Source organism: Siniperca chuatsi, linkage group LG6 (genome assembly GCF_020085105.1).
Source record: "Siniperca chuatsi isolate FFG_IHB_CAS linkage group LG6, ASM2008510v1, whole genome shotgun sequence".
NCBI classification, from domain to species: Eukaryota; Metazoa; Chordata; class Actinopteri; order Centrarchiformes; family Sinipercidae; genus Siniperca; species Siniperca chuatsi.
The window spans coordinates 25,250,001-25,262,181 of record NC_058047.1 but is presented as its reverse complement, the minus strand read 5'-3'; the positions used below and the strand labels follow the sequence as shown (position 1 = coordinate 25,262,181).

The 12,181-nt window shown below is 36.5% G+C and overlaps 1 protein-coding gene across 7 annotated transcripts in view; it reads left to right on the top strand.

Annotated features, from left to right (window-relative positions):
* The window catches only part of si:ch211-201h21.5 (uncharacterized protein LOC555526 homolog), a 29,278-nt gene that overhangs the window by 7,413 nt on the left and 9,684 nt on the right, over window positions 1–12,181 (top strand). For 2 of the 7 annotated variants that reach the window (XM_044199374.1, XM_044199372.1), the window contains one exon: window positions 65–740. The exons of 4 other annotated variants lie outside the window; for them this stretch is intronic. In XM_044199374.1, coding sequence (XP_044055309.1) covers window positions 65–430 — 366 coding nt within the window. In that variant the 3' untranslated portion in view covers window positions 431–740. Of the gene's footprint in view, window positions 1–64; window positions 741–11,908 lie in introns of those variants that run through there. One more of the 7 variants, XM_044199375.1, reaches the window with a different exon arrangement.

Below are 12,181 nucleotides of genomic sequence, written 5' to 3'. Positions count from 1 at the left end.
AGGACTACATAACCCCACATGACTGTTCCACTTCTAGATGATTTCATTGATTTCACTTGTACAGGAATTCTTCGAAGAGTTGATCAACCAGGATACACCTGCTGCAGGCTTTATGAAGATGATAACATCTAAATGCTGGGCTTACTCCAAAGAAGCTATGATAAATAAGAGAGATGTGTACTTTGGACCTGGCTTTGTGTCTTACGATGCCTATGCGATGGCAGCCTGTATTGACGGCAGTGTGGTGACAGAGAGAATCGAGTGTCCCGTCCGTGTGGAGTTGCAGGGTTCGATGTCTCGCGGCATGATGGTACTAGATCGAACAAATACGCTGAAAAAGAGCCACAGTGTGTTTGTTATGACTAAATGTGATGTTGCCAAGTTTAGTCAGTTACTCATGGAGTCTGTTAGACAAAATTGTAAGAAGTAATCTTTTGTGAAAAAGATCACGTGAAATCCTTCACTTAAATTAAAGGTGATGTACAATACAAATGTAAGTCTTTAGTATTCTTTGACCAGTTTATTCTCGCATAAGGCTTTGATATATTTGTCTTGCCTTTTCAAATGTTAGTTCATTGTTACATATTTACCTGGGCTCTTGATTCTCATCAATTTGTCTGAACCAGCTGTAAGGGAGCAGTTTTGTGTACTGCGATAGAGTAGCATTGCCAGTGAAATGTAGAAGATTTAAAATGCCTAAACTAAAGCAAATCAAACTAAATAAAGTGAAATACAATACACATTATTTGTATTTCCTATTTATGTTTGCATTTACTGTCATTAAATGAAAGACATATGTTAAAAGGAGAATTATTTAGCTTTTTGTCTTTAATAACTGATTTAATTGTTGTCCACTGCAACATGAATGTTCCACATCACGTTAAAATCGTATCACGACACAGAAAACATAGTGAAAAGGTGTATTTCATTTCAGTGTTGTCCAGCAGAGGGCAGCATAGACCTGCTAATCCTAAATGCCAACTGTCATTAGTTTTCGTGAGGAGGTGCAGGGTAGCTTTTTCTTTTTTGAAATGGAAACGCATCGTCCAATGACTACAAATGTCTGTCTCCTCAGTCACTTTAATCAACCAAAAGCTCATGTGCTATATAGATAACAAAATATGATTGAATCAACAGTGAAATATTGTCAGGCAGAAGGATTGAATCTACATTGATGCCTGACATTGAAACCAAATTGAAAGCGCTTGTTATGTTTAATGTTAACCAATTTACCAAGACAACAATGCAGCTATGAGTTGACAGCATTTTCTTTTCCCTAGATTAGATTTAAACGTAGCTACCTCGTTCTCCACAGGCTGCTGAGAAATTAAATTTTATAAGAGCCAATTCGTTGTTGAATGTTGAATAAATGTGATTTTCAATCATGACAGACACTGAATCAATACTGATTCACCCATTATCTAAAAGGGTGCCTGGGATTGAACTTTACTTGACTTTGATATACTGAAACAATATTACATTAATCAACTACAAGAAACCAGACCTTTTCACGACATTTCATTTATTTATACATTTGTACATGATATTGTTCTCAACATGTCAATTAAGTTCAAGAAAACATTTGCTTCAATAAAAAAAGAAGAAAATTAGCTAACATTTCCTAAAACATCAATGACAGTAGGATCAATTTAAATTTACATAATATTTACTAACACAATGATTAAATGTGCCTTGTAATATTTATGAAACTATACTTAGTGAAATATAATATCACTACATTTTATACTTTTGAACAGTGAGTGAAATACTTTTAGAACATTTTTTTTTACATTTTAAAGACCTTAAAGGCCAGGACTAACAAGAAATTAGAGAACACTGTTCATGTTTTGATGGTTAACACATTACTGAATACAGTCACTATTCAGGTGTTCAGGTGTTAATGTATATTACTAAAACTGAAGTATGAATGTTCATCTTGCTAACAAACCAGATTAAACAAAACCAAATATAATTATTTTAATGGGGCTAAAAGGGGCATTAAATCCATATTATTCATAGTTTACTATGGTACAAACTCACATAACATGCACTTTCATTACTGTCTCCTTGAAGGACCTCTTGTCTGCCCTGTATTCCCACCTGAAGCTCACGGTAGACCTTTTCTAGTGGTGGACGTTTTCTGTAGATCACCTTGGAAGTCCAACCTTGACAGTTTGGAGACAGTGAGTGGTTGGTTGGAGTAGCTAAGGGGGTGGACAGAGAGTAACATTAGTCCAATATGTAATGCACTTAGATTGCAGTTGTTGTATTGGACTGAATTTTAATGTACAGTACAGTACGGGCTTGTGGACAAAATAACAATAATACAATCCCATTAAAAAATACCAACAACCATGGCCTCAGAAATGACCATACACCAAATTTTGACACAGTAACTCTGACATACTAGTACTTTCCCCCAAGTATCTCCTCAGTGCAGCCAATAAAAAAGATGACTGAATATGCGGCCCAGACTTTGACAAAAAAGACTTTGCATTGTTGGCAAACAAGGACATTTCAAGCAGCTCTCCACAATACAATAGCCTATAGTGAAACATTTATTTTGCCCTAAAATTCATTTAACTTAATTAAGTCAGGTGCAAGTTATGTAGGAAGCTCCCACCGGTCTCAAAGGAGGTGTCAGCATACAGCTTGAAATACTGTTAACATGAATCCTGATAAGGAACCCACAGAAAGTTTCCCGTTAAATGAAAGGATTACTATAAAATGTTGTTTCTCTGAAGGATTTGAGGGCAAACTAACCTGATAAATAATTTATTTTCTTTTAAAGGGATGGTATGTGATTCTAATCTAATACACGTCTTTTTGTCATATCCAGTGAATATCTCCTCACGGTTTGCTAGCTCATGGTTTGTTCCATGATTTGTGTGTCAGGTAACGTTAAGTGACTTGCCCACGGACATTCAGCTTACTTTCTAGTTTGCCATGATATGCTGTTGTTGTTGTTGTTGTGATGTTAGCTATAGTAGCAGAAAAGTTGTGAGTATCGCTGTCTGGAGCTGGTGTGCTGCTCTGGGAAACCGTCTCGTCCTCTCTGGCTGTTAGCTTCGCAGCAGCAACTGTAGCGACAGTTTGCTAACCCACAACGTAGCTAGGCTAACCCACAACCTAGCTAACGTTAGTTACATTACTTGCTGTATTGTTTGCTCTATATCATGGTATTGGATTTCTCCAGAATCGCATACCCCACCTTTAATAAACAATCATCAATTTGCCTTCCTTAGGTTAGCATATACAGTAAGTATAAAAGTATAAAAATGGATGTATATAATCTTACTAGTTTGAGCACCTGCAAAGGTGGCATTAAATAGTACAGCTAACTGCAATAAGTAAGTTTTAAAAAAAAAAGTTTGCTACTAACCTAGCAAACTATCTGTTTTCACAACCTGTAAAGACAGCAAGATAATGGCACTGGTTCAAGGTTAAAATGTTTGCTATATAACAAAAACTACCTAACGGGACATTTTTAAAGAACTTGAAAGCTCTCATCTGCTAACATACATTTGGAGTTTTTTTTTCTTTACTGAGCAAACTAGCCTATTGTTTGCTTGCTCCCCACCAGATGACCGTCAAATATTACTGTTACAATCATGGACCATTTTAAAACTTAGCTACTTCCTTCTCCACAGGCTGGTGAGAAATTCAATTCAATTTATTTCATTGCACTTTTCATATAGAGCCGTTCTAGACTGTACTCTTTATATTTCTTACAGAGAGCCACTTCCTTTTAAGAGGCAGAAACTGCGAGCAGAACCAGACTCAGGGTGGGTAGCCATCTGCCTCAACCGAAATGATGAAAACGTTGGGCAGTTGCAGTTGAATATGGCGTTTTTTCTAGGGGAGGGCTTGGATCTCCCTCCTCTTTGCCATTTCCCTCCAAAAACAACATTAAGATGTTTCATTAAATCTAAATTATTTTGAGGGTTTTTGTCATCTAAAACTAAACAAGTTGATGAAGTTAAGTGAAATAAGTGCTTTATTTAAAACAAACGTGTCCAACACACACCTAAAATGGTTGTTCCCCACTTCATATTTAATTTAAAATATTTTGGCAGTAGGCACACTAAGACAGTATTTCACATTTCATATTTCATTGTTGAAAACATGACCCAAATGCAATGTTGATTCTACCATCCTTTCTGACCATAATCTTGAATTAACGTTTGCTATCTGGGATCATACTAAGGTAGTTTTAACTTTAGGTCTTAGCTAACAACACCAAACACACTACCAATACACAGTAATGTGGACTGATACTGTGCACTGAGAGCTACGCTAATGTAGCTAGCATGCTAACACGCTAACCACAATTAGCATCACAACATTTACAAACTGCATCGAAATGGTACAGTATTAAAAATGCACACACATATTCATATTCTTCAGATTGCAGTAAGTCCTCAACCAGGTGGTATAATCTAAATTGGACATATTTACTCTCTGCCAACATTATAGCTACATCTGCTTTACCTCTGACTAGCCTGCGGCTCACTGTGCAGTATTACCTCGACAATTTGGCTAGAACTGGGATTTAAACACTGCAAAAGAGTATTTACATGTCTTAAATAGAGTATAATTCCCAGGGGACTTCATGTACAACTGACCCCAACAAAGAAACTGTACTGCCAGCAAAACCAGTTCAAACTGGTTCTGTCGGTACAGGGCAGTTGTTATAGGAACTTTTGATTTAAGTGCTTTCAGGGAGTTTTGTGAACTGAAATTATAAAGTTTTATAAAACAACTGAATTTCAGGAAATAATGAGTTGTGAAATCTTGACACCTTTTAATTAGGTGTGACTTAAATTAACACAAATAAAAGGACAATTTATGTATTTGAGCATTTTAAATGTAGGTATGAACTGTACCAGTGAAGGGCCTTTTACAGTGTGATAGATTGATACTATAAATACATGTAATGGAGATTTGTGTCAGCCTTGCTAATGAAAATATAGGAGCCTTTTGTATTTAAGTACACCAAAGCTGTGTCTAAATTCAGGGGATGCATCCTCCGAAGAATGTAGCCTACAAAGGCTAAACTGAACCTGGTGCAAAACAGGGGAGGCACATCAAATATTTTTTTAAGCACTGGGGAGGGACTTATGTTTTTTATTTTGGCAATAGGGGAGGGGCATAACTTTAAACTTGAAAATATGTGTTTTACCACTGTATGGTGATGGGACTCACTAAACTTGGTATCTCCCACCCCTACCTTAACCTCATGCCCCACCTTAACCACCCATTGGACGTGATGCATGCATGACAATAGTGACTCCCATATCTGTGATATTAGATTTTTCAGGATTTTCAGGGCAATGACTTCTACTAACAAAGTGTTCCAACATTTCAGTCTATGTGGCCTCAAAGTAACTAGTGAAATGAGCGTTAACTCCACCACAATTCCGGTCTGACGGTGAGAAGCAGTGGACAGTGCAGCAGGTTAGAGGCCAACGTTAGCAACTAGCTAGATTAGCTGGTGCTGGCATGTATTACTAATATAACGTTGATACCATGGCCACTTGCAAACAATAAACAGGCAGTGTCAAGTCACTTAAGGAGCAATATGCTCTGAGAAAAAAAATCATCTTCCTGCACTATTGTCATATGGGTCTGCTAGGAGACACTAGCTAACAGTGAAGACCAGCTGTTTAGGCTAACGTAATTTAACCGGCTTAAGCAGACAGACATCTAAATTACTCATGGATATGCCAAAACTAACGTTACAGCAGATATCTACACTAAAATGTCTCGGCTAGTTCAGTGTTACACAAGTAACTCACGTTAATCACAACAGGTTTTAATTGACTGTTCACGGTTAGCTAACTTATATATTGTGAGCACTGATAAAGAATGGTAGCTTAAACTGTTGACAGGTTTCCCGCCAATTTTCACACACACCCCTAGACTACTTTATTATTCTTTACCCAGACTATTTGTGTAGTTGTCCCTCATGTATGAAGGAGTTTTCTCCTTAATTTAACTGACCAATAATATGTTTATGTTTGATACTTCGACAAAAAGTATGCCATTTACTCAAGTGGCAACCTCCTGTGCTGAAAAATGAAGCCAACACGGAAGTGCCAAAAACTGCAGATCCTCGAATGACCACTTGAGCCTGGCTTCAAAAGTGATTCAATCTACATAAGCCCCCATGTTAAAATGCCCAACTTCACAGTAGAAATTAACATGTTTACAGACTGGTACAAAAAATGGTTTTGGTCTATAGCTAATTTACCCGCTCATTTATATAACCTCTCCGTTTAAATTATAATAAGGCTTAAAGTTATACATGGCCACTTTGAGTGATAGGTGAGTGTCGTCACAAATGAGGGTTCACAAACTCACTACATCATGTATTTGAAGTAAAAAATAAATAAATCTACAAAGGGAGGTAGGAGAAAGAAATTCAAACAAACAATTTATAACATGTAGTAACATCCTAATCCAGAGAGAAAAATGAACTATTTACATATTTACAAGCTATAACATCCGAATCCAGAGAGTATTGTGTGGAACATATGCTGAAAACATCTGTTTTCTAAATAATCATTGACAAATTATGTTAAAAAAACAACAACAACATGTTATTACACTGAAATAGAGGATTACATTTGATTTTCACATTAATTTTCCTGTATATTATCATATTTTTTAAGAAAAATTACGCCAATTGACACAAACCAGTTACGCCGCCTGACCATGTTGCTTCTACAGTCAAAGGCCATTGTTGAAGAAATTGACACTGAAAATCAAGCATTACAGTCAACATTACAGTCAACACAGTCACTGAACTTGGTGTTTTATTTTGTTTCATGTCTTTTGGCAAGGTAATTGGCCCTTGCAGCAGGATCAGCGAGCTCTGTGAAGAGCCACTTTTCCCTTGCTTGAAAGTGGCATCTATTGGGGGAAAAGGGGCTCTATTCTATTGTAATAATTGTAATAAAGGGAGAATCAGTAGGATTTGTAGGTTGCTGTTTGTAAACACACGATTCAAAGTTGGGCCCGCCTCAGAGCAAGAGGGAGAGCTAGAAAATGAATGAAGAGAAGGAGCGGCATCAGCAGTGAATCAGATAAATAAAATGTTATTTTCTGATTGTTTCACAGTGGTTACATTTTAAAACACAAATTAAATCGTCTACACCTCCACACAACCCTGCGGAAAGGAGACAGCTTCATCCTGTCCACTGCTCTCTGCTCTGCATGTAGCTCAGCCCGAGCTTAGCCCCGCTCTCGGTCCATAGTCTGCATAGCCAGACCTATCTCCACACTTTGTTTTCACGCTGTGCCAGCGCTGAAAAAGAATATGAGACAGACAGATAGCAGAGGAGAGAGACAGAGACAGCAATGTAACCTGCTCACTACATTTTTACAGAGACCAGAACATAATATTTTATTTTAAAACATAATTTTTTAAAGTAAATACTAATTTTTATAACTGATGAATTATCAGTGTTTTCCTGTGGTCATAGCATTTGACATTTAAACCTAAGCATACCTGGCAATACCATGATAATATCAAAATTTATTGGAGAGAATTACAAGAGAGTTATAATATAATTTCTCGTTACATGGTCTTCTTGCACAATATTAACAAAATGGCTCCTTGATTGTGTGTTCTTTGGTTACACCACCACATATGAAATATGTGTTTTATTGAAATTTCATGTTTTTAAAGCAAGTTTAATCATTTGGTAAAAAGTTTTTACAGTTACACCACATTGACATTTTTGCCATTATAATCCAAATATTCTCTCAAAATTGATTAAAACCAGAAATTTTAGACTAGGTCCTCAAAAAAGTTTGTATGCAAATAATTTGCAAGTTTATTTTCAAATGTTAATCCTTTAAAATTTATTTAAACCACATGGACACAAAAAAATTGGCATCACGTCATTGACCCGAATACCATAATGTTTAGGGTAAGCCTGCTAAGCTAACGTTTGATAGCACAAAGACAGCAACGTTAACCTTAGCAAGCTGTCAATAAGAAAACAACATGACATACATAACTTAAATCTAACGATAAAGGTGGGGTATATGATTCTGGAGAAATTCAATACCATGACAAATACCATGATATAGAGCGAACAATGATACAGCAAGTAATATAACTAACGTTAGCTAGGTTGTGGGTTAGCTTAGCTAGGTTGTGGGTTTCCCAGAGCCAGCATACCAGCTCCAGACAGCGATACTCACAACTCTCCTGCTACTATAGCTAACTTCACAACAACAACAACAACAGCATATCTTGGGAAACTAGAAAGTCAGCTGGGCAAGTCACTTAACGTTACCTGACACACAAATCATGGCTGGAATAGTGTTGTGTTTATTTATTTCTCCTTTACCAAGTAAGGGCTGTGTACAAACACCAGATTTTTTTTCAGCACACACACAGAACGGACAGCTAGATGCTGCCCATTACTCTCTCTGACCATGTACCTGTTGCACGAAAGGATATAGTCCATAGACCAACCTCCAAACAATGGAGACTTAATGCATCTCTCCTTTGGATAAACTTCATCACAGCAGAGCTCAAGAAATATCTAGAAAACAATTCCAATGAAACATCGCCCCTTATACTGTGGGCATGTAAGCGTATAGGGGACTATATTAGAATGTAATTCCATAATGACATTATAATTTTCCACGCAAGTATATGTTACTTGAGTAAAAATGAAAATGAAAATGCAATAATCTAATTTGTGTCCTTGTGCAAGATACTGAACCCCAAATTGTCCCGTGAGTGTGTGTGAATGATTCGTTTCTTTGTTCCGATGAGCACTTGGCACCTGCCATCAGTGTTTGAATGGGGTGAATGATATGTAGTGAAAAGCGCTTTGAGTGGTCCAATGATGCAAAACTCGAGTTTCTTAATCACATCAAAATTTGCTGAATTGACAGATGGCTAAGGAGGAATGGGAGATGAAGCAGGTGATCTCAACACTCAAAAACAATAAAAGCCCAGGGCCAGATGGATATATTATTGTATTCTACAAAACCTTTAAAGATTTGTTGTCTCCCCTGTTATTAACAGCATACCATCATGCATTAGAATAAAAAACTATGGCACCGTCTTGGATAAAGGCATCTAATACATAAAGAGGGTAAAGACCCCACTGAATGCCAGTCCTATAGACCAATATCACTGCTCAACGGGGATCTGCATGTGCTAACAGCAGTCTTGGCTGAACGAGTTCAGATAATCACTCAAATTATTTATCCTGACCAGACCAGATTGATTACTGGAAGATACTATGGAGATAATTTACGATGTCTACAAAACATAATAGCAAATCATCAAAAAGTTCAGAATGAATGATTATATCCCTACATGCTCAAAAGGCATTTGATCGTGTATCATGGCAATATTTATTCCAAACATTTAAACAGTTGCGATTTGGCCCTAACTTACAGAGCCCCGGAGTGGCCATAGAGAGAAAAAAGATATATATATCGAGGCCATGTTTTACTATCGAGTGCTCGAAATGCTATTGCGTGTGCCCAAGATACTGTTTATTCCCACGTTTTCATTAATTTGTGGGCACAAGATGCCTTTGGTGTGTTCCCTGGCCACTTGCCCACACAGCCCATAAAAGAGGGCTTTTATGACAAAGCAGGTAGACATTAACTTAATCTATAAATAACATAGACCCTATGACATATACTGTTGTATATTAAAGAGTGATCTGTACCATAGATTGCACCCACATTCCCATCTCTGCACATCTGGGGGAGAATGAAGCAGACATTACATTCAATTTGCACATTAATAGCAATATCTTGCCTTTTTATTCTACTTATTTTAATTTGTACAGTACTCTCATATATATATATATATATATATATATATATGTATATATATGTATATGTGAAAGGAATGTGTGTGTGTGTATATGTATATATGTGTGTATATATATATATATATATATATATATATATATATACATATATATATGTGTGTGTGTGTGTATATATATATATATATATATATATATATATATGTGTGTGTATGTATATATGTGTATATGTATATATGTATATATGTGTATATATGTATATATGTGTATATGTGTATATATATATGTGTGTGTATATATGTGTATATATATGTATGTGTATATATGTATATATGTGTATATATATATACACAATTTTGGATTTTTTTTTGCCAATTAATTAACAAATAGTATATATTAAATGGTATGGGGCTATGGTCCCTGGAAGAAAGATTCTGTTGTCTTTGTTCCAATCTTAATTGAGCATTTTCCGTTAGTATACATTGATTTTATCAGATCATACACCTTTACTCCAATACCACTTTCAGTTAATTTAGAGAAAAGTCTGTTGTGCCAGATTGAATCAAGCACTTTTTGAAAATTTCAATTTGAAAAATGTTTGCATTATTTTTGTTCACATAATTATCAATTAGGGTGTGTAATGTAAAAATTTGGTCTGCGGTTCTAAATTGCGCTAGGAATTCAATTTGGCTTTTGTTTAATAAATTATGTTTTATAAGATTGATTCATAAATTTAGTAGACAACAGAAAACCTTTCCCAGACGTGAATTTATGCAGATCCCACAGTAATTTTAATATGGGGCTTATAAGTCTTTCACTCCATATCCATATTTCAGAATCACTGATCTGAATTTAGTCTGTGTGTTTAAGCATCTCATTTAGGCTGCCGTCAGGTCCGCAGGATTTTCTTGATTTTAGGGTTTTCAGTTTTTGGTGTAAATCTTTTTCAGTAATTTCATAATGTAACGGGTTTTGGTAGTGTTTGGTATAGGTTTTTGAAGTGCTTTATCAATATATCTCCATCTTGAATGGCTAGATTATTATTATTACTTTGTTTAAGGTATTCCAGGGATCCCAGAAACTGATTATATTGTTTGAGTGTGTCAGAATAGTGAATACGTAGATCCTGATTTTCTGGAGCCCTGTGCTTTTGGTTGGATACTTGTCATAGTTTTTTCCTAATGTTTCCGCCAAACCATTTTTCTTGCTTTACCTTTTTAGGGTTTAGTTTAAGGAAGGGTAAGTTAGATTGTTGTGCCACATAATGAAAGATATTGTTGATGTGCTTTGTGGCTAGGTTTACCCCTTCTTTACCGTGTGGATATGTATGGGCCAGAAAATAATTTAAATGCTCTTGGATTACATGGTTGCTCATTGCTGCCTGATATTCAGGTAATCTGTTTTGCTCCCATTTGTTGTGAGTTGTTACATTATACATTATATTCACTGGGTTTGGGGCATGGTTGGTTGGAGTGTTCTTTCTAGGTATATCAGAGATGGTTTAGAAGGGAAACGGCTCACTCCAAAGCCGTTTCCTGTATCTGTGTAACATGGGTTTCACCACTGCCCCGCCCCTTTAGGAGACTAGCGGTAGGTCCTGAGTCTATCCAATCCAATGGGAGAGGTGAACCTGAGCACAGATTATGACAGATTCTTTCGCCCCATAGTCACCAAAGTAAATATCAGACCCATTTTTCACAAGCCACATATCTAAGCACAAATCTAAAGTGACTTATACGTGAAACAATGAATTAAAAGTTAAAACTGAAACAAAACTTGTTTCTTTGCTTAATAATACTATTATATTTATTATTATTTCACTGGGTAGAGTAGACCACGCCAACTAAGGACAAAGGAAGTGTATACCATTGCATACTACTGGCGCTGCCTGTAATGCGTTATCTTTGTTATAGAGTATCTTTGGGTATATTGTTGTGATGGCCACAGCCACACATGGTAATATTATCCCAATTCACACTCTCACCTCATTAGTTTGCTACTACACAGGTTCATTTCATTTGCAGTCAACCACACCCAAACAATTAACTTCACACAGTTTGTTTGATTTTGATTCTGTTTATTTGCTTTATCAGAAAGAACATCATGTACTGAGGACAGTATGTATTGTAATGACCACGAAAGGAAAAGTAGCAGTTGTGGGGAACGAAGCAGAGACTTTAGCAACAACTTTACAAATAGAGGAAGTATGGGATTCCTCCCCTAGGGCGCTGTCTCCACACGAAGGGTGGAATCGTGTGCCAAGAGGCTGGGACCAGCCTGTGCACAACGAAGGGAGAGCTAAGTCTAAACCACAGCTCCTCCCCACCTCTATAGAAACCTATCAGATAGTTGCACATTCTCATTTA